This window comes from Falco rusticolus, chromosome 1, assembly GCF_015220075.1.
Source record: "Falco rusticolus isolate bFalRus1 chromosome 1, bFalRus1.pri, whole genome shotgun sequence".
NCBI lineage: Eukaryota > Metazoa > Chordata > Aves > Falconiformes > Falconidae > Falco > Falco rusticolus.
Window position 1 is genome coordinate 73,546,117 of NC_051187.1, and position 23,473 is coordinate 73,569,589.

Below are 23,473 nucleotides of genomic sequence, written 5' to 3' on the forward strand. Positions count from 1 at the left end.
TAAGTATGAAAGTTTTTCATTAAATGCATTTTCTTCTGGCTTCACAAATGAGAAGAAGTTAGAAAAAGTTTAGGTAATTATTAAAAGTTGTGAGATTTGATGAAGTTGATGCAAATTGGGTTATTCTGTCTTTTTTTCCTTGCGGAGAGCGGAATGGGAAGCAAATCCAGAAATGAAACATTTTAGCTATAACCTGAAGTTCTAAGAAAATATATACAGTTCTTAAACTTATTTTGTTAAAATTATATTGCCAATAATTTCTTGATTATGTTTATATATTTTCTTAAGTGAAACAGAATAATATTTTCAGACTATTCCTGCATTCACTATTTTGGTTTGGCCATTGCTGTACTTTTTTAGTATCTGGTGAGTGATAAAGTACCAAATTTCAGTGCTTATTTATCCTTAAAATCAACAGAGAAATTTGTTATTGTCCTGGTTATGCCTCTAAAAATACCAGTGTACATAATACTTAGCAGCAGTACTTGCAAGTGGAATGTGTACACAAATCATGCAGTGTGCATGCTGAGAACTTGTATTTTGCAAGTTTTTTTCCAGCTGTTAAGCATACAGAAGCTAGTAGTACATTACTGGGATTCTAAATATCCTTGTTGTGTAGAAAATTTGGAAAAATATCAACTATTGATTCATTCAAGTTTTACTTTTTTTCTAGTTTATTTTGTAATAAAATCAGAAAGTAGATGAAAACAGCACCAAACCAGCAACACTGTCTGCACATCTATTTTCCTCATTTATCATTAAAAAAGTAATAACTTTCATGGAATATATTCATATTCAGGAAGAAGCATTTTTGGTAGGCTATCATATTTTTGCCTATGTGTTTAGGTAAATGGATTTCTCTGTTTTATAGGTAAGCTGAACTGGTGGTGGGGAGTGAGAGGGAAGGAAGAGGGAGGGAGTAAAATTTCTAAATACTGGAGTGGGAAGCATTACTTAGGGAAGCGGATTTTTCTAATTTCTTGATTAGTTCTGGGTTTGCAGAGCTGCTGTGTTTACTTGAAAAGTTAATTCATACCGCTGCACAGAAATTATGTGTGTATCAGTAGGAAAAAAAAGTCTCAATTTCTTTTCTTTAGTAGGGGAACTGACAAATAACTATGGTTCAGTAGTTCAATTTTTTTCTCCTTCTTTAAATATCAGCAAAGATTCCAGAAGTTAAAATTACTGATTTCTCAAATTGTACAGAAGTTTACATTAGGCTGCATTAGAAATGCATTTTAGCTTGTAAAATAAAATACTGTTTTTTCTGGGTTTTTTTCTTTTTAAAAATAATACTAGTGTTTTTCTCCAGTTGTTTTAGTAACTGGTGCAGTTTTGCAGTGAAGTAAATATTTTACATGGTAATACCATATGGTTTAATACAAATCATAAATCCTTTGACTAATTTTGAACAATGTAACTTTTAGTGTTCCACTGTTAACAAATTCTCTTCATGCAGCTTGTTCAAAATATGTTTTTCAAATGCAAATCAGTTTCAGTATATTTGTTGATGCAGTATCTTGTATAGTCTGGATGCAAACACGGTGTAGATTTTACTGTTTAAATAGTGTATCTGTTAGTCAGAGGGTCTGCTGATAGAGATTCTTAAGAGCCACAGTTGAATACTTTTAGGAAGGCTGTGCGTTCAGTTCAATAAACGGGATTCTTCTGTTAAAATTCTTTTGTCAGTGCAAAAAGTGAGCAGACTTGTGTTTTTAGTTCCATCTTGACTGTGCAGCACTTGAAGTAAGGTTAACCAGTGCACCAAGTATACTTCTGCAAGATTACTACTGAGTCAGCCCAGTGGCTTCAGTTCATACTAGAAACTGTCTAGGTACTTCCACTGTGTTGCCTCAGTTATTTTAACTTCACACTTGTGTGCATTTTCTACAGAGGAAGGTGCTAGTATTCTACAGAGCGCTAGTGTTTTCTTGTTCCTTATCAATATATTACTTATTATTTTTATGCCATTCTTCAGAATTGTGTATGTTAACCTTATTTCTAAGAACTGTCTTATTATTATGTTGTCATTCTCCAGTTTCTGTGTTCCTCTTAAAACTGTGGAAAAATAGATTCCAATTTTTTTGCAGAAAACTTTATGTGGTAATATCACAGTTGTTAATTATATATTTGCTAGGGAAATTGTCCAGAGTTTTTCCTCCTGTCAGAATAATCCTAACATCCTTCTTTCTCTCCCAAAATCAATTTGAGCACAAAGCAGATATTACAGGACCCAACTGGACAAAAGGAAAAATGAAACATTTTGCACTGGAGAGGATCAGCATGGATTTCAGTAGTTAGCGAAGTCTTAATTAACAACCATGTCACCTTAAATGAACATTGCAACCCTTTTTTCCCAATTTCTTGTTTCTGTTGTTAGTGAAGTAAATCATTCGTAATGGTAGATTTTTAAGTTGAACAGTCACTGTTACACAATTTAATTTAACTTCCTGCATGAAAGTTTCTCAGATAATTTCATGGAGTTATCCAGATACTAAGCCCAGTATGCTGTGCATGATTGCTGCTCTTAAGAGCAGATGGAAGTTAGAAACTTCCTAAACCATTTGAACACAAAATTAGGCATCTAAAAATTGTTGAGTTTGAAAGTGATAGTATTTATAAAGCGAGAATATTTATAAAGCTTTTTTTCCAAGTAGCTGGCATGAATGACATAATAAATTTCCAGTAGAATACATACAACCAAATTAAGGGTAGAATACTGCAGCACAGTGAGCTTTTGTGCATGTTTAGTTTGTTTACCCACTAAGGATGCATAGTCATTTCAGACTGCGGATTCACCAGTTTATCCATGCCAGATGCTTTATGGAAGGCTTTCCTGCATTATTTGCAGTCACTTATGTGCTAAGCTTTAGAAGTAATTAATATATAATACATACACTGTCAAAGCAAGTAAGATTTTTATTCTATGAAAGGTTGCCTTTATCAAACTGGAGTGTTTATGATGTAACTACTAAGCTCCATGTAGAAATTCTTTATCTTAAGTATCAGATAAAACTCAGTGTAGCTTAAAGGTACTGTGAATAGGTTGTCTTGCATTCATCTCTATATATTTGAGACCAAAGTAGCAGTTTAGGAAATCTGCACTTTTAACTAGATTAAAGCAAGATTCATCATAAAAATATAATGTGGTATATTTAATATCACAAGTAGTGTATTCAGCTATATAGTTCTAACTTGCTGTTTATATTCACCTAGTGCTGGGATATATTTCCACAGAGCACACTTCCTTGCATAACCAATGTGTGTTAGTTATAAATTGATGGCAGAATAGATCACATTCTGTAAAATAAGGTTGTTAATAACATAAAATAGTTGAATTAAGAGTGTATCTTTCTTAGCAACTCAAAATAATGTGTTCTTTTTCACTCAAATATTGTGATATGGAATATGTTGCATTTTTTTCCCTAAATCCAGGAATAAAATTAACAGGCAGTTATAATTATTTGTGAGTACGTAGAATTGTTATTAACATGTAAGTCATGTGAGTTGTATGTAGATTAGAAAATTCGTCATCAGCCCTTAGTGTATTAGAGTTTGGTGCTTCCAGGTAGTCATACAATTTTGAAAACAGTTCTCTCCATGCAAAATGAGCCAAATCCTATTAATATGTTTGTATGCATGTGGTGACAAACTTTGTTGTGTGTATGTTTAGGCTGTGAGTTTGAGTTGTTAGCTGGCAGAGTATGTATTTAGACTGATTTCTTGTTACTTTGTTTTTTAAAACCTGTTAACAGTTTCAACATAGCTTGACTGTTTAGAGTAGAAAGGAAGATGTTTTCTTGATGTAGATTCTTTGAAGATGAAGTTATGCAGATTGTGTCCAATTTAGTTGTCTGCTTTGGGGTGGTGCCTGGAGGAAGTAATCATGCTTTGCATCTCAACTTGTATGTGTGTCAGTATTTCCATTTTTTAATCTGTGAACTATATAATTCTTTATAGTACTAAGAGCATCACTACCAAAATGCAATTAGTGTGAAGTTTTTCTCTGCTTCGAGATTTGTAAAGAAAATTTGTAGGGGTGTGTATGATACGGTATGAAATAATGTGGTCAAATTGACATTTATTGTGTTGCCTTTCAATTTAAAGTACTGTGCTATAGAGCTTTGTCCAAGTTTTACATATTTCTCTGGTGCAATATCTTATATAATTTCTGGTCAGAATGTTATACTTTATATGATTCCAATTCTTTTAATATTCAGCATGTTGATATCTAGCTATAGTTTTACTGCATCTTAATGACTTAACTGGACACAAGTGACTTTTTTCCAAATAATACGTTCATCTTTGTGTTGAAATTTAGTTACTATTTATTGAATACTGGTAAAAAGCTATTGTTATTGATAAGCTAGAGCTGTATTACCTGCTGTGATAATATATCTTTAATTTTATTAGGATCTAAACTTTCCAGGTTACACTATATCTGTATCATTTCTTTTTCCCAGGAAATCTGAATGTTACTCTTCAAGTGTGGGATGTAGGGGGACAAACGATAGGAGGCAAAATGCTGGATAAATATATTTATGGAGCTCAGGTACAGTATAACTGCTACTAATAATTGTATCTATAGTAGTTATATAAAATTCACTGAAACATTTTTCTTAAAATTATATGTATCTTACAGGTTGTTTTTTTTTTTTTTTTAAATCTCAAAAATGTTGAATCTCTGCTTAGGCTAAACGTAATTTATATTCACATGCAAGTCTAATTTTGGTGTGTGGTTAGTTTTTTAGAGTTGACTTAAAAAGCAATGCAAGAGTGCATTTGTAGATCTGTGTAACTCTCAAGAAAATATGTATGTTTTCGGTGCTTTGTGTCCTGAGTTAAGAAAAGCACTCACAGTAAAGAGTAAAGTCTATTTGGATATCCACATGGTAGATAGAGTGGCTGCTTTAGAACAGATGCCCCCTGGGGGGAAAAAGTAGAAGGAGGAAATTAAGAGCAATCCTACACCGTTAAACTCATACATGCAACTGGGGTTATAAGAGGGCAAACAAAAGGAGGCAACCAGGTAGCTAAATATTTTTGCAGAACTTCTACCAATGAGAATTAATTTTATCTTGAGGCTAACTAAGCAACTTAAAGTGAAGGATTAAGTAAGAGCTAAAGATTATAACAGTATCTTGGGTTATGATATGATTTAGGAGGATGTACTATATGCCAAATTTCTTAACGTGAGTGATCCTAGAATGTACTCAGTTCTTTAATTTGGAGTTTGTAACAAGAACAATAGCCATAACATGTTTTATTATGTATTGTTGTATTTGTCTGAAAAGAAAACAAACACACTTATTTTTTCCTCCCAATATTTCAAGCAATAGGAATGAGGAATCCTAAAACTTTTGTTGGACAGAAACTTTGTACTAGTAAGTACAGCACAGGAATGGCTAATTAAGGAGATTAGGATTTATTAGTTAAAGGGATAAACCCAAACTTGTCTATTTAACATTTTTTCACTTTCAAAATACGTCTGAATGTTTTAGCTGTTGCATCTGTTTTATAGCCTTTTCTTATTTTTTAATAAAAAATGTTGTGCTGTCCTGTTAAAGACCTACCAAGCAACAGGAGAAAGTGGCTTCTGTGACAGAGGGAATTTGATTAATCACAAATTGTTGCCATATGCCCAAAGTAAACTCAATGAAAGAAATAAAAGGCTATTAACTTTTTCTGTATTGAATTTGGTGATAAACTTAGAAGTTTCTTATCAGCAATAGCAGGTCAAAAAGTTAATAGCAATGCCCCAAAGTAGTGAAAAAGTTGGTATCAGCAAGTTTAAAGTTACAAAAGTTTGATTTTTTGATCATTCCAAACGAATTATCAAGAAAACCCCCTACATCTAATCTCTTCTCCTTTAATCCTCCCCCAGCCCTCATTGTAACCCTAATTTTTTTTAATGAACTAATGGCTATTCTGTCTCCCATTGTTGGCATGTGTTGCCAGTGTCTGTAATAGGCTTCTTACCATCAAAGCTGGTTTGTAACACACTCTTCTGCTAGCTTTTTAACAGCACCTGTTAAAGACACATAAAACTATCTTCATTTTCCTCTATTCATGAAACAGCATCAATAGTTCAGAAAGGCACTGCTTTCAGTTTATTTCTAGGCAGGAGCTTATTTCATGTTGAACATCTGTAGCTTTTTAGAAGAAAGTTTTTTTTAAAGTATGTATAAAAATTCCTGTGAATGGGCAGCAAAGCAGCAAGAAAGTAATTGGGAAGAGCTAGCATGGAATTAGCAAGGGTAAATTGTGCCCAACCAACTTGATTGCCTTCTGTTGTCAGATGATTGTCTCTGTGGAGAGGAGAGCAGTGGATGTTATTTACTTTGACTAAAGCAAGGCCTTTGACATTATCTTCCACAGTATTATTACAGAGAAAATGTAAAGATAACAGACTGAATGGGTGGGTCTTAACGTGACTGAAAACCTGAATGGACAGCTGGACTTAAAGATGGCCCATGGCTGAATGTCTGATTGGTGCCTGGTTATAGTTATATTCCTTAGGGGCTGGTACTGGAGTTGTGTCTTTTTGTTAATTCTTTGAAAAATGGAACAAAACATTATTTGTAAGTTTGCAAATGGCACCAGACTGGGGAGAAATGGTCATTGTGCTGAAGAGTAGAACTGTTATTGAGAGAGACTATGACCAGCTGAAGGAGTGGACCAACAGAAAACTTGTGAAGTACACTGAAGACAAATGCCAAGTCCCCTGTACCTGGAACAGAGTAACCTTGTGTAGGCTGGAAGTCAACTGTCAAGTGTCCAGCGAAGGGCCATAAAGCTGAGTAATGGACTGGAACATCTCTGCTATGAGGAAAGGCTGAGAAATCTGGATTCTCAACCTGGAGAAGAGAAGGCTTATCTGGGGAAGGGTGCAAAGAAGATGGAGTCAATCTCTTTTCAGTGATGCGCAGTGACAGGACAAGAAGCAGTGGGCACAAACTGATACAACAGGAGGTTTTGTCTGAACATCAGGAAACACTTTTTCACTGTGAGCATTACCAAGCACTGGCATAAGTGGCCCAGAGAGGTTGTAGAACCTCTGTCCTCAGAGATATTCAAAAGCCATCTGGACATTGTCCTGGGCAGCTGGCTTTACGTGACACTGCTTGAACAGGGGCATTAGACCAAATGAGCTCTAAAGGTCCTTTCCAACCTCAGTCATTCTATGAAATGGCTTTGAAGAAAAGAAAGCAGAGGTCCTACTGGAAAAAAAACCACCCAACAGTTGATGAGTCAGCAATGCACCCCTGCAACAGTAAAAGCTAACTGAATACTGGGCTGCATTAGTAAGAATGCAGTAGGCAAATCAAATAAAATTATTATCATCCTGCCTGATATATTTGAGGCTATATTTGGAGCACTGTGTTCAGTTTTGGGTTCTCCGGTACAAGAAAGCCTTTAAAATACTAAAGTAACTGTAGCGAAAGTTGCTATAAAAGAAGTATGCATACCTATGGTGTGTTGCACTTGGTCAGCATGTGTGGTGCAACTGGGATTTTAAACATCTTGTTTGTAAAGTACATAAGCTGTACATACATAGAGTGGATGATTTGGACCTGTTGCAGAAATGGTGTTCATCTGTATGTATTTTCCAAATCTCAATCATTCAGAGTTAAAGTACGTGGGTAGAATAACTTGTAGCATGTCTACAGTATGCATCATGCTTTTATCCCGTATCTGCTGATGTCCATAGTCTTGTATAGACTCATCTGGTTGATCATTGTAAGGTTCAGAAATCACAAGTGGCTGAATTCTTGGTTTTGTACTCAGAAATCCAAATGTATGATAGACCTACTTATAAAATACTATGATCAACTAGAGATGGAAGTTTTGAGAATCTACAGTAACTGAAAGGGTTATCTACAGTCTACAGTTCACTTGATCTCTGCTGAAATTTGATCTAATAGTGGAGCATCCATCTATACTTTGCTGCAAACCTTGGCACTGGAGGTTTCCTTCTTTTTGAATGGGAGCTGAATCAATTATGTAGGGTTGATCTTTTGGCTTAAGTTACTGTTAAGGTGCCATTTTTTGACTGAGATCCCTGATTTCTTGTGGCATGTTTTAAATAAGAGTGCTAGATTTGAGAATGAGAACCTACTTAATTTGCTTGCATGGTTGCAGTTGGAGAAATTGCAGTTCACTTGCTGTCTTGAAGCAGTTGTTCTTCTGCCTCCCCCCCCCCCCGTTTTTTTCTGTCTGGTGTTGCTCATCCAGAACAATGTAGTTGCCACATCCCGTCTTGGTAGCTGAATTTCGCTGGTGGGTCAGAACAACTCTGCAAGTTGTGGGGTAAAGGAGCTCTTTGATCTTTATAAACAAAAAATGCTAATAAACAGCTTTCTGTCAGTGTTGATTAAAACTGATATCTCAGAATTGAGAGAGGCTAAGAGTAGTTTCATAGTCCGTTACCACAGCTGAACCGATAGTCAGTAGCTTATTCCATTATGGCAACTCAATTGCGTGTAGTTGCGTGACCATATCCTCAATATCAGCAAAGACAACAGTGGTTAAGTATATGTAGACTGTAAACTGTTTTCACTTGTAAAAATAGCATTTCTGCAGATGGGCAAGATATTGTAATGAAGTTACTCTTTGCTAAATAGACTATTTTGTGACTAGAAAATGTATTTTAGAGTTTTGGTCTGATATTTAATGAATATTAATAAAAATTTGAAAGTTAATCTAGTTCCTTCATACTAAAGTCAGTCATAGAATGAGGGCAACTGAGGATAAGCCTGAAGAAGAAAACATGGTTTCTGTAGCTTTCTTTTATTGTGACAAATCTTGACATAAACTTGACACCTGTTAAATGTTGATTGCCTAGTGTGAATATATTGCCTAGGTGCAACACTTCTGTAATAGCAGTTCTGCTGTATAGTAGCGCTGCTGCTGTTTGTGTGGTAAATATTCCAGAACAAGTCCCATCTCTTACCTGTAACTGCTGCCCCTACCCGCATATCTAGTTTAAAGTATCCTTAAGAGGTGGCATATGCTACTTGATAAATTGGCTTGTTAATAGAGAAAGAGTACTGCAGACTCTACCTTCTCCAGAGACCAGCAAATAATTTCTGCAATATTCTCAGTTTCCAGTGACCTATTTTTGAAAATGCTGTATAATTCCAAAACAAAAAGCACTCGCATATACACTAATGTAGGCAAAACTCCTCTTACTAGAGGAGTGCAATTATGTAAGCAGGGACTATTTGCCACGTCGCTGGAGACTAGAGAATTAACGTGCTGTTCTTGGCATGTTGTCTGCCATGTGTTGCAAACCTTTTTCAGGGCAGGGAAATGTGCTACTTTTGTGTAAAAAGGCCAGTGTTCATTTTCTGTCTTAATTCCTCATACATAATAGGGAAACAACAGCTTTAATCCCCTCTACCCATTCTGTACTCCATATACTGTAAGTGTGAAAAATATGTTGTATTTTTGTGAAAGCAATGATGGAATTTGTGTTAAAAAAAGGTAAAATAAATTTTACTTATGGATCCATTAATTTTCTGTATCATACTAAGTTGCTTATAGAGTGCTGTTGTGGCAAAAATCTAAGCAAGGAGTATTCTTTATGACCTGGATGCCAAGCTGCCTTTTTTTTTCCCCACATCTCTAAGATGTCATACCTGCTGTCTGTGTTTCTTAAGTATAACAAATATTAGTAAGATTCAAAACCAAGATGGTTAAGGAAAGAATATGCTTTAGAGGCAGTATTTTAGATCATGGAGAAGTGGGGGGACCAGAAGGAAGTTAGGTGAAGCTTTAGTTGTGAACTTTGTTCGGTGATTTCTTTCATGATAAATCCACTGTAAATGCCCTCTCTTTTTTTCTTCCAAAGGTGCAGGTAGGCTGCAGTTGGCTACAGGACGTGTAGCAGAGTAGCATTTTGATGAAGAATTAGTTACAGATAGAGTTGGCCAACATTAAATGCTCAGCTTTTGTTAACTTTATCTTACATTTAATGCTGATTAAACCCTTCAGTGCTGAAGATGGTTTAGATAGTCTGCTTTGCTTTTCTGCAAGTTGGTAAGAGAACTTGACTACTGGTGAAAGCAGCATGCCATGCACTTTTTCGTTTACAGCTTTCAGCCTAACATTTGTTTGGGTTTTTTTAACCTTTACAATACCTGTCCCTCAGTTTGAGTTTCATCTTTTCCACTGAGCATTCAATAACATCAGTATGTTCTGCCTAGAGCAAGGCTTATATTATGAAAGGCAAATATATACATGCACAGGCATTTGGGTAGTTAGGAAAATAGGTAGGAGAAGTTAACTGAGATGTACAATTTATTCCTTAGTATCTTGCAACAGTTGGAAGAGTGAAGTGTATGTTTAATACTAGATTTGATTAGTAAAGTGAAGGAGGAAAGATAGCAAGAGAAAAGATAGGTGTCATAATTCTTAATTTTCTTGAAGGAACTGGTGAAAGCTGTTCCTCAGAAATTAATAGCAGCCATATAAATATAAGGAAGAAAAACTAATTTTGCCAAGGAGTTGATGGCATCAAAGGAGAAGAGATAGATTTTTATTGCTGTCAAGGGGAAGTAGGACTTGAAGGGATCTCAATAGGATCTCTTATACCTGTATAATATCTATTTCATTTTTATCAGCCTTCAGAAATCCTCCAATGTTGGTGACTCTGCTGTCCCTGAAGGTGTATATCAGAGCTTTGCGATTCTTACTGTCTAAGTGTTTGTGTTTTTTTTTTTTTTTTTCCCCTAGTATGTACCCTTGCTATAATCTTCTTGTTGTAAGTTAAACCTATTGCTACATGCTGTATTGAACACAGAATAGTAAGAGAGGTTCAGGATGGAGGGGATCTTAGGAGGTCTCTAATGAAACCTTGTGCTCAAAGTAGGGTCAGCTATGAGGTGAGACTAGGTTGTTCAAGGCTTTATCCAGTCCATTCCTGTAAAGCGTTAAGGATGGAGACTAAGCAATGTCTTTGGCGTCCCTATTCCACTGCATGATTCTCCTCATGGTGAAGAAGCTTTTCCTTTTATATCTAGTTTGAATTTCTCTAGTTTCAACTTAGGTCTGTTGTGTTTCATACTCCTGCCATGCACTACTGTGAAGAGCCTGGCTCCATCTTCTTCATAGCTTCCCCATGAGTATGGGAAAGCTGCTTTTAGGTCCTCCCAGGGCCATCTCATCTCCAGGTTGAGGAATCCTCATCTTTTCCTCACAGGACAAGTGCTTCAGTCTCTCTTCATCTTGGTGGCCTTCTGCCGAACTTACTCCACTTTACTGATGCCTTGAGGGGCCTAGGCTGGGTGTATTACTTTGGATATGCTCTAACAAGTGCTGGAATAGATACCTTGGTCTAGTGGCTGTGCTTCTGCTAATACAGCCCAGGCTCATGTTGTCTATCCTTGCTGCAAGGGAACATTGCTAGCTCATATTTGGCTTGCTCTCTACCAAGACCTGAGGTAATTTTCAGTTGCTCCCCAGCCTGTGTTGTTTATTCCTGCCAAGCTGCAGAGCTTTGCATTTGTCCTTGTTGAATGATGAAAGATTCCTGTTTGCCCATTCCTTGAGTATGTGTACATACCTCTGAATGGCAGCCTCATGCATGTTGGCTGGTTCTCCCAGTTTAGTGTCAGCTGCAAACTATATATGAGCATTTAAAAAGAAAATTTCTGTTATCTTCTTCTGAAACTTTTGACAGCATCATCATGCCTGCTATCAGTCTTGTGTTTGTTGAAACAGTCCATTTTTTTCAATTTTCTGATGTCAGTCATGGTTTCTAAACCTCTGATGTTACTACTGGTCTCTTCTAGTCTACCCTTTTTTTGACTTTCAGTGTCCAAAGCTGGATGCATTATTTCACCTGGAATGTTTCATGCCAGTGTGAAATTTTCCTTTTTGCTACAAAATAAGCTTGACATATTCAACTGTGATCTATTTTAACTCCTTGATCCTATGATATGGAACCTGTTCCAAAGCCAGATGTTTCCTATTGTGCAGTTGATTATTGCTTCCTTTGAACTTCATGGTACTTATTGAATTGCATCCTATTATTTTTATTTCTCATCATATAATGTAAACTCTCCTCAAATAATCTTGCAGTCTCTACTAGTTTGTTGTCATCTGTGAAATTAATAAGCTTCCACTATGTTCTGTGATCTAAGACACTCCACATGAAACTATCAAGTAAAACTGGGCCCAGACAAATACCTGAAAAAAAATTTACTTGAAAAATCTTTTCTCTTCACAGTGGGTCATTGAACCAGCTGATTTTGTATGCATTGTATTGTTTTTTTAGAATATTTGTGAAAATTTCATGTGAGGAGCAGTGCAGCTGCAGGGATTTCCACCCCTCCCCGCCATGTGAACTCCATGAGAACAAGTGCAACGGAAGATAATTCTGACATTATTCCTTATTTACGAGATACTGCCTTTAGTCTAGTGGAAGGCAGGGCAGAAGACTCAATAATTGAGAGGAGAGTGATTTGTGATTGCTGATCTTAGAATTATGGAGGGAGAAGGTGGATATTTGGGCTGTGCTTTATAGTAATGGATGTTAGCTTTGAGGAATCCCCAGTAAAGCCTGTTTTGAGTATTTGTTACTCATACCCTGGCCCCAAAACCTATGAAATACTACCTTCTTTTTGACTTCTGACCATATCTTTAGTTTATCCTTTGAAAATGTAAAGCTTGCCAGCACTTCTTGCTTGTCTTCTGCAACAGTGAAGGAAGGGATCTGGCCTTTCTCCCTCAAGGAGAGCAGAGACATGACAGCTGGGCAGTGTGCAGAAATGTATGATTTAACTGCTTTTATTTTTATTTTTTCAAAAAGGGAATAGTGAAAGTACAAGTAATATTGGCTAAAATAAAAGTCCTTCTCTAGTGTGATTTTTATCTTACTATTAATGTGAAGTGCTTTTTGGGTTTTTCATAAAGTATATGCAGTTTGGATTATTTCTAATATAACTAACTGTGCTCTTTACTAAATTGCTATTTCTTTCTGCCCTTGTAGTTCAATTAGTATCTGAATTTGGAACATATGGAATGCAGGAGAAATACTGTAATAATATCTGTTTATTACAGAAACTTATAATTCCTTTAATATTTCCCGAAAAGATACAATGCCATTATTTCTCAGTGCTATATTTTATGATGATAATGATTTAGACTGAAACAAATTTTACCATGTTAATATGTTTTTACAGTCTGTTACACTTTAAATATATCTTTTTATTTAGGGTATTCTCTTGGTTTATGATATTACCAATGGCCAGAGTTTTGACAATTTAGAAGACTGGTATAATGTGGTAAAAAAAGTGAATGAAGAATCAGAAACACAGCCACTTGTGGCCTTGGTTGGAAATAAAAGTAAGTTATTCATATTTAAAAATTAATTGAAATACTCTGAATGTTGCTCTATTGAAGAAATGGCACAGGTCATATACCTTTAGTAAAATGAAACTGAATATTGTCTTGTGTGTTGTTGTGTACAGATGATATTTGGGTGTACCTTGGGATTCTTGTTGTGGGTGGTTAGGTTGAGGGGCTTGCTGCATCATGCTTTGCCTAGCCTGCCTCCCTGTTTTCTTTTCTTGAAGAGATTTCTCTCACCCGTGTTTGAATTTGATAGGGCCTCAGGATATAGCCATAGCATGCATCTAGAACACAGAACTAGGAAACATTCCTGGATCTAATGACAGGTATATTTCATGGTTCTGTATGTCCAGACACTGCTAAATTCACTGCTGGTATATATTATTTAACTAAACTACGCACTATGCATAGTACTTATGAGTTGCTTATTAGGCTTTTTTTGCCTGTTATCTGTAGTTCTGCATGTGAGGTTACTTAATTCCTGTTGTTTTGGGATTTTTTTTTTTAACCTGTCCTCTTTTTGATCATGTAAGTATCATATAACTGTTTTCTTCCGGCCACCAGAATATGCCACTTTAAGTAACCATCACCTAGTTAGTTTCCTAATTAGATGGTTTCCAATTTCCCTCATTTCCAGCTAAGAAATCTTATAGAAACATCTTTATTAGTATACCTGAGGTCTTGATCCTAGCTCTTTTACCCTTTTTCTATTGAAGATGATAAAAGCAACATAAAGCCATTTCAGAAAGTGGTGGAAACAGATACAGAATCTTTTAAAAATGTATATATATTTACTTGAACAACAAAAAACAAATATTTTTTTTGACTTTCCAAGTAATTTGTGTTTGTATCACAATGTCTGAATCATGAAGAAACCTGAAAAAAAGACCTCATTCAGCCAGTTAGTGTTGTTTAAAAGCATTTGAAAACAATGTAGAGACATCACTTTGATTCAGAACCATTAACTGTAATGTTGCTACTGTGATGCTGCAGAATTTTATGATATTAATTATGAAAGATTACTTATTTTCTGGGAAGAAAGCAGAGAAGCTCTTGGAGTAAAATAGCACTTCTGAAAGTATAACTTAAACAGTGTTGTACTCTAGCAGACCAGAGTTAATAGTACGGATTCTGTTGAAATTAAAATGAGAAATATTTTTCACTGATTTATATTTTGCCCCAAAATTGGACTTCCTAGCTGAAATTCTGCAAATCTTAGGTAGTATTTATGGTAAGATGCACTTTAACATAGGAATAAATAACATTCTTTTGCTGGAATGACACCATAGAAGTAGAAAATCAGACACTAGTTTCCATTTGAAAGAGTTTTATTTCTGTTATATACCTTAAATATATATCTTTTTCTCATATACATACCTGCAGTTCTTTAATATCAAGTATTTTCTTGGGAGCATCTGCAAACAGATTCTAGTTTTGTAGGTGAGTTTTCAATTAAAGACTGACAAAGGGCTTTAATTTTATGAAAATAGCAGTTGAAGGAACAGTGTGTTTGCTAGCTTGTTTTCCTTCAGAAGCTGCATGTAAAGAAAAATTACAAACTGTTGCTTTCATGTGATCCTAAGGATGTTTGTTGTTATTGTTGCACATGTTGAGCATGCAGGGGTTGCTGTTTCCAGAGGTCTTTTTTCACTTTATTTTTATTTCAGCATGATAAAAATTGAGCCTTTAGAAGTGTATTGCTTTTCTGAATTCTATAATAGGAGAAGAATATCTAGGAGGGCTTCTACCCCAATACCTTAATGGCCTGCGAGAGGTAACTGTAGTCAGGCTTCTATTGTTACATAAATAGAAAACAAGGTAAGTATTCATATAGAAGCATGGTGTTGACTCTTGCATATTATGAAAGGATAAAGCTACCAGTAATAGCAAGTTCTTCAGCTGGAATCACTGTGTTCAGAATAGCTCAACTTCTTTGCTCAGTAAGTGACAAGACACTTGTATGCAACGCAAGAGCAATAATAGGTTTAAAGCCAAGAAAAGCCATTTGATGAACTTACTTGACCTCATGCATCGTACAGGAGAAATACTACAGTCAGTAGTTTCTGTCTCAGGATTGTACTTGGCTTTTGAGCTATACATGTCTTTTAGGAAAATACCTGAGTGTGCTCTATTAAAGACTAGAAACATCTATATCATGGCAAGTTATTCTAACACTTTTTCTGATAAAAAATTGCCAGGAATGCAGTTATTTTCATTCATAGCAACTGGGAAGCATTGGACCAGTATTTAGACAACTGGGTAAGAATTTGGAAGTCCAGCTGAAACCATCCATTTTACAACCTTGGCCTGAATTTAGTGCTGCTCTCTTAAGTAGACTTTGCTTGAGCTTAGGCATTCATTTGCCCATTTTCACTTCCTAATACTGAATAAAATGTGTACTTTTCCGTTTTGGGGTACATACACCTGGGATCTCTGCTGTAATGCTTTAGAGCACAGCTACTAGCTGTTAAATTATCTATAAAACTGCATGATTTATTAGTGGTTTTTTTGTATCAATTTGTAGTCATTCTATTAAATGTGTTGTTTGCAGGAATTTCTTCAGTATTCCACCAAACTTGAAGAAATTGTTCGGTGCCGTTTTAAATGAATCAGTGCTAGTTTTGACTACTCTATTTTATTGTACATTGCAATAGATTAGAAGCATGAACACAGTAAGCTACTGTGTCTGTTTAAAGCATGATAATGAACTTTACAGTGGGGGCAATTTATTAAAGTGTCCTGTTCTGATTTTAAGAGTTTTAAGATTTAGTCATGAAACACTGGAAAGGTAATTTCTACATAGAAAGCTTCCATCAGTCTCTAGTCTTTCATCCATCAGAAATTTATTTGAAAATAATAAGAATAGTATGAATTGAGATCTCCTAAATTCCGGACCTTCCCACCCCTCCTTTTTTTTTTTTTTTTTCCCCCCTCCCATCTTTTTTTTCTTTTTTTTTTTTTTTTCTTCAGGACTAGCTAAAATGAAGGACTGTCATTGACCACTAATTTATTAAAAATAATTGGGAGAACAAGAGCTTCAGAGATGTAGTCTTCCTTTGTGAAAGCAGTACTTTATTTAAGGTGACTGTCTTCTTCCTGGGTGCTTAGTTTTATTTTTCATTCTTTCCATACATTTTTTTTTTTTTTGTACATAGTCTGACCTACACATTTGGTCAGAGAGAGTAGAAAACTGATTTGAGCCAAGATCTTGCCAGATCTGCCTCATGCACTCAAGTTTGACTATCAGTTAATTCTCTGTCTTTTCCCATATATTTTTGTCTGTGCATTTGGTAAACAGTAAAAGGAATTGTAAAATTGAATGTAGAATTTTTCTTTTTCATATTAATTGTAAGTCATAAGGTCTTAATAATCCTAAAATTTACAGTTGGTGTTGAATCTTAAATTTAGTTTCTTTGTAACTTTGTGGTATTTTAATCTTATTTTAGACAAAGTATATTTGAAATGTGCTTATTTCTCTGTTGTTAACACCGCTTCATTTGCACCAAAAATAGGAGAGTAAACCTTATGAAGATTGACAAAGACTTTTGAATTTCATTGCAGTAACTTAAAACTTGTATAGATATGTTGCTGTCAAATACTTTGACTTATATTGTATAGTATAAATGAAACTATAGTTACCAAGTGAATGAATTGTGTTTTGTGCACTTAGTATCTTTGCTTAAATTTGGTGTTGACAAAGTTCAGTAATTGCAATGGATCACACTAGTTGTTAGTGTGAATTAGAGAGGTTTTACTGTGTTTTGTATGACTGATGTGTTTTTTTTCCTTTCTACCTTGACTACTTTATATATTTTCCTCTGCACTAATCCGTAAGTATGCTCCTCAAGTGTCGTACCAACATTTTCAGTGGATATATTGCAAACAAAAATTAACCCAGATTGCATGGGAGCTACACTTACTTTGATTTATAGCTACCAAGATGGTCTTAGGGCGGTGGTTATCTGTAGCTTATATAGGGGGTAGGAATTATCAGGTACCAGTGTATAGTGGATGGATGAATGATTGTTCTTAGAGATATTAACCAGATCCACTCTTCAATAAAGACTAATAACTCAGATTGTTAAACAGTATTCATGACAGATGAGGGCACAGAGGAGAATGCATCAACACTAATTAAGAATGTTGACTGTTTGTTCGTCTTAGCTGTGATTAATTGATCTTGGAGTGCTATCTCTGAACAGGAAGTGGTGTGCTGTTACATTGTGAAGTTTAAAGGTTACATTTTAGTGTACCCTTTAACTTGCCTTTACATACAACATAAAATGTTTTTACCTATCTTATCTGAACACAGAAAGAAACATTTTCCAGCCCAGATGCGAATGAATGTTTGGCGTACTGTGTACTAATGTGAATCTGGCTGGTAACAGGACATACCCAGTCTGCTTTTGGACTCTGTTACTGCCTTATATACTTAGTCTCCCCAGTTGTACTCAGAAAATATCTTCATTAATACTGGTTTTGAGATTCTGGCTTATTAAAATTCAGAACTACATGTTCATTCTCTTGTCCCTCCCAACCTTCCCCAGCTGTTTTCTCTTCTTGTTCCCTGTGGGCTTGCACTTGTTAGGTCCTTCACCTGTAATTAAGACAAGTGTTGAGCAGCAAATGCAAAGACCCCTGTTCTTTTGAGTCTTATTGATTAATCTAAGGTTCCTGCATGCCTGACAGCAGATCCAGTCACCTGAGCCTCACACAAGCTCCTGGGATGGGAGGGTAAACTACATGTAGAGACTCCTTTAAAAAGAAAACCTTGTCCTGTGCTACGGTCAATTTACCAACTAATTTGAATAAATGTAGAATGCTACCCTGTTTTAAAATATGTATAGAATGTTTGTTTCAACAAACTTGTAAGATTAATAGAAAATAGCAGTCTTATGGATTTGTGTGTTTCAATGGTCGGGTAACTTTTTTTAATAATTATTTTTAACAAATGTAAATTAATGAAAGGGAAAATCACAGGTGAAAATGATCTTTTATTTACCATAATAATATATTTCAAACCTAGTGTCTGAATGTGCTCTGTATTATTTTAGGGATGGAAGCAACGTAGAAACATACATTTTTGAGTGAGAAAATTACCTTGCTTGTCTGAGAAAGCATCTGTCTGGCAAGGTTTTGATCCTAAATCATGCTTGGCTTAATATTGATGGTGCTGGCTATGATCACTGCCAAAGTGACCTATTTATGTCTGTTAAATTGCCACGTGGGTAGGTCTATTAAGCTATGATATATGCCACACAGAGATATGTAAATGGAGTCTGAGCCTCAAGTATTGTTCTTTATAAAGTAGCTGAGCTCACAGAAGATTATACGGAACAAAAGAAGGAAGATTTATTGCTGTTGTGTAATATTTACTTAAACATATTCCATTGGCTGAGAAGGGAAAACACCTGGCAGGATAGATCACAAGGATACGGGCATATGTACTCCATTCAGGCCCCAACCTTCATTTAGTCTTGCTGTGATAAATGTATCTGTTGCATCTGGTTGCAAATCAGCCCATGTTTTACTTGGACCTTTCTTTCAGAATCCTTCATAAAATGATCTCTTGGATGGCAAGTCACAGTGGACACAGCGCTTGCTAAATCACCTGGTTAAAAGCAGACTTTTAGACTTCTGATTTCCTTCCAGTGCTGCAGCCATTAGTGGAGCATGTATACAGGATAGGTTTTGATGGTGGCTCTCAAAAGCCAAGTATCCAGTGCCAGAGTACTAAATAAAAATAAAATAAAAAGAAGAGGAAATTTTTTCTGTCCTGCTGAAAAGATAATTAATAATCGTTATCAAAATTGCTGCCCTGCCTGTCTTAAGACCAGTTTCTGATACTCAGCACAGATAGGATTAACTATTAGTGAGCTTGCTTTTTGATTTGTGTTCTGCTGCAGTATGGGATTGAGTACAGGGGTGAAGCTGAATAATATATACGTCTTGCACACAGAAGATATATTACTGTTACACCACTTGTCTGAGTTTGAGATTTGTGCAGCTAGACGAGACCTGATATAAAGAGGTGTAATTCTGTGAAAATCAATGAATTTGCATTCATTTGAACCAGGGCAGATTAGATACTGTACAAACTGTTTGCTGAAATTAATGTTTTCTTATGCAGATCATATGGTGCTTTAAACAGAAATTGAGGATAGTTATGAACTAGTCCAACTGATAAGTAGTTTTTATGTTAGGCTTTTTTATTTTAGTGACGATGAGTAACCTGGTTTCTTCTTCCTGCACTTAAAATCTTGAGGCTGGACTTCAGTTTTTTATTTGCACACATAAGTTTTGCCTGTTAAGACCAAGTTCAAGGACCTGACAGAATACTGTTAGTGTAGTTGAACTCAAATGCCAATATGACAGAGGTGCCAGTAAATAATATATTCTCATTCACTACCGGTTATGCTTATATTCACAAAAATCTTTAAAGATGTCATTGAAAAATTGAAGTAGAAGTAAACCATTTAAATACAAAGGTTAGAACAGCGTATGTATCCTATTTTAATAATAATCCCCAAATGAAATGCTGAGAGATCTCTTAATGTTTCCATGGATTTTGTCTGTAGTTTATTTAGCAATGTAGACATACGTCTAATAAAAAAGATGCTGCATAAACCATAGTCCAGGCTGAATGTGCTTCTGTTTTTGGTTTAGGTAGAAATGTTTTTTCTGGCTGCGTCCTTCATACTTGGGTCTTCTTACAACAAATGGAAAGCCCTTAATTGTGCCTAAGGGAATAGTTAATCTACGGTGGACATATGGTGGACAAAAGCTGAGTCTAGTAAATGAAAAAAATTATAAACAGAGAATGTGTGAATGTCTGCACAGTCTGAGTCATGGGAGATATGGTACTGTTGGATTGTAGCTTATTTTAAATTAATTTTCTGTTCTTTTCTATTAGTATATTAATAGAAGTCAGTGCAGCATAATATATATAGTTTTAAAAACCAATCAATTTTGTGTCTATTTTATTGGATTGAAAAAATAAAAACAAAAACCCAACACATTTTTAAGACAGGACAAAATTTCTTTGCAAGTTGTCCTGCTCCCACCTTTGCCATATGACATAAATGCAATCTGATTTCATTAGTGAAGTGCTCTGAAATTTTTAAAAGTTAAAACATTTGATTGGGGGCAGTTAATCAGTGTTAACCCTGAGCAGCTCTTGGGCTTTATGGATTCAAGCATTATATGTGGTTGCACTGCTCCAGCAAAAGGTTAAGTATTAATGGAAAATGTTCACAGCTCTTTTACTCAAAGAAAACATGTTACTTGTAAGTTTTCTTTTGATTTTACTTTTACAGTTACATTGAATGTCTTCATTCATTTAGCCATCCATAAAGCAAATATTGTTGCACATGCAGTGGATAATAAGTCTTTTTAGGACTACTTGTGTGGTATGTCACAGATCATTAACTGCAAGTAACCACCTGACTTGAGGGAAGTCTGGAAGCATCATTACAGTGAAATAAGCTTTTATTTCTGTATCACTGCAGCACATTGATTTGTAGGAATGTCTCCATTAGCTACTGTGGAAATATATTCTCATATATTATTATTGAAGTTGATGAGAGAGGATAACCAAATTTCAAGTGTGAATAGGGCATTAGTATTAGGATTTTGGACAAAGTGGGGAAAAAGAGAAGTGCTATTGTAGCATTATTTTCTATTTAAAAACTAGGTAAGTCAGTAGATTAATCTTTTTGTAATGCTTCACAGTTTGAGTCAGACACATAGTAACAGTTATGCAGTATTTATGTGTACACTGCAACTTCAACTGAAATGCATGTAGTAATTGAGTATGTTTACAGGCAGAAAGCGTAGAAGTTTCTTCCTAATCAGCAGGGAAAACTTAAGCTTTTTCTATTTATTTCAATGAACCAGAAACGTTAAAGATTTTTATTGGAAGTAGCCGGTAATTATTTCAGCTCAATTTAGAGGATGGATGATAGCCCGTGTTAATATGGGGAATAATCATAATAGATGACCTCCATTAATATGATTAATAGGAGTTTGTAGTATGAAAAGTGCAATTTGAAACATTGTCCTGAAAATATTTTAGAAAATTTGAAGTTCTTACAGAGATTCAAGTTAGGATAATACTGTAGGATTATCTTGCTATGTTGTTGTCAGATCCTGTAGGAGTAAAATACAATAGAAGATGGATAAATGAGTAGAGTGTTCAAATCAGCCTCTCTTAGTGGTATACTATGAACTGTGTGCATGCAGACTTAAGAATGAAGAGGAAAAAATATGGGGAATGCATTATATGTATATTTTAAAATTGTGTAATTGTAGGACATTATAATGTTTATTGAGGATTTGCAAGAGAAGCAGAAATTAATGGTGCTTTTTCAAGTTTAGTCCACAATTGTAGCTTCATATACTTGATGTAATGAGACATTCTGAGTTTATGATTCCCATTTCAATATAAGAGCATGTATACTCTGCTAAATGTGTGGCACTTTTGATAGATCTTTAAGCATATTAATGTCTTAATGACATTAGCACCTCTCGTTATGAATTCTTCATTGTTCCAATATTTGAGGTGGTACATCTTGAGGTTCTGAAAGAGCTGCCATTTCTTTCTGCTGTCTACTTTGGTTTATTTTATAGCTCAGGGTTTTTTGAGGGGGGGAAAAAAAGATATTTGAAAAAAGGTATTTAATTATTTGTCTGTGTAATACGAGACTGTGAAGATGTTACTATGGGAGTAACTGCTAGACCAGTATCAAACTTTGTTTGATCTTAATAGTTCACTGAGATAAATCAGGTAGTTTAAATGCAGACAGCGTTGTTATTGCTGTTATTTACACTCTGTGCTTTCAGCCCTAATGATATGGAGGATAGCCTTAAAATACGTTTGTTGTTTTCAAGAGACAGATCTAAGATTATCTAGTACCAAAAAATGAATGTTAAAAATCAATTAAGATTTGCTGAAACATGTTGCTTAAGGAGGTGGACGACAGTGGTGATGAATGGTAAATTAGAAATCTACTTGCATTATTTAAAATAAGGTCTTACAAGAGGAGGGCTTTATGTGCATTGTACATAGTTTCTATTTAAAAACCACTGAGTTCCCTATGAAATTTTCATGATATATTTTAGGTTTTTAAATATTTTTTTTTTTCAGAAGTAGTGCTTTCAGAGTTTTCTTTCCCTTGTTTAACAATGCACCATATAGTTTTCTGGATATGAGAAGGGAATTATAAGTATGTAACTTCTGCTGAACCTTTTCAGGTTTCATTTCATTCCATCCATTTGTCCTTTGACGCTCTGACCAGAAGGAGTAACCATCCCATCTCATCCACATTAGTATTTTTAACAAAATTTTTTACAACTGTAAAATGAGTTATATCACATTTGCCATACCACATTCTTTTGTTTAGTGTGGGGAATCACTGACCATAAGATAAAAATTTTGGCTGTTTACACAGGTGTAAATCTAGAGCACATTTAGTGATTTCAGATGAGCTGCTCCAAGTTTACTCTGTTGTTTTCATGACTAGCCCCTGAATTAGAATATTCTTTTGGATTACTTTTTTTATATATATATGTACCATGTGGTCTTTCTTTTGTGGTGAGTGTTGTCCAATATGTTTATTTAAATATGTGTGATAATATGAATATATCGTACTCATATAATATTAGTATATCATGGTAGAATTCATTAAAGTTTTGAAATATGTGTATGGAAAGAGGAACATTACCTTTTTCTGACTTTGACTAGAGAACTCATTCCCAAGTTTTCTGACATAATGCCATTTGGAAACTGCCATCAGGATCATTGTCCTTTTGATTGAGGTGCTAAATAAACACAAATTAAAAAAAAAAAAAAGCTGCAGACTAAATGGTTGAATGGAACACAGAGAACAGTAAAATGTCTTCAGACTTGCTTTTGAAAAATACTGGGATATAATCATTATATTTATTGAGGGCATCTTCAAGTTTAAAATGGTAGATTTTGCAACCTTAAGCATTTTTTGTGGTAGATACTTTAAAATGGAGGCTGGAATGAGTAAGTTTTTTACAGATGTACCTTTTATACTGTGGAAAGAGATACTCTCAGATACTAAGAACTTACTTTATACATTTACAGGAGAAG

At 35.1% G+C, this 23,473-nt stretch overlaps 1 protein-coding gene across 2 annotated transcripts in view; it reads left to right on the forward strand.

The window, feature by feature from the left end:
* Positions 1-23,473, forward strand: part of RAB28 (RAB28, member RAS oncogene family) — a 66,092-nt gene that overhangs the window by 8,559 nt on the left and 34,060 nt on the right. For both annotated transcript variants that reach the window (XM_037384674.1, XM_037384682.1), the window contains exons 3-4: positions 4,464-4,552; positions 13,221-13,350. In XM_037384674.1, coding sequence (XP_037240571.1) covers positions 4,464-4,552; positions 13,221-13,350 — 219 coding nt within the window. The remainder of the gene's footprint in view (positions 1-4,463; positions 4,553-13,220; positions 13,351-23,473) is intronic.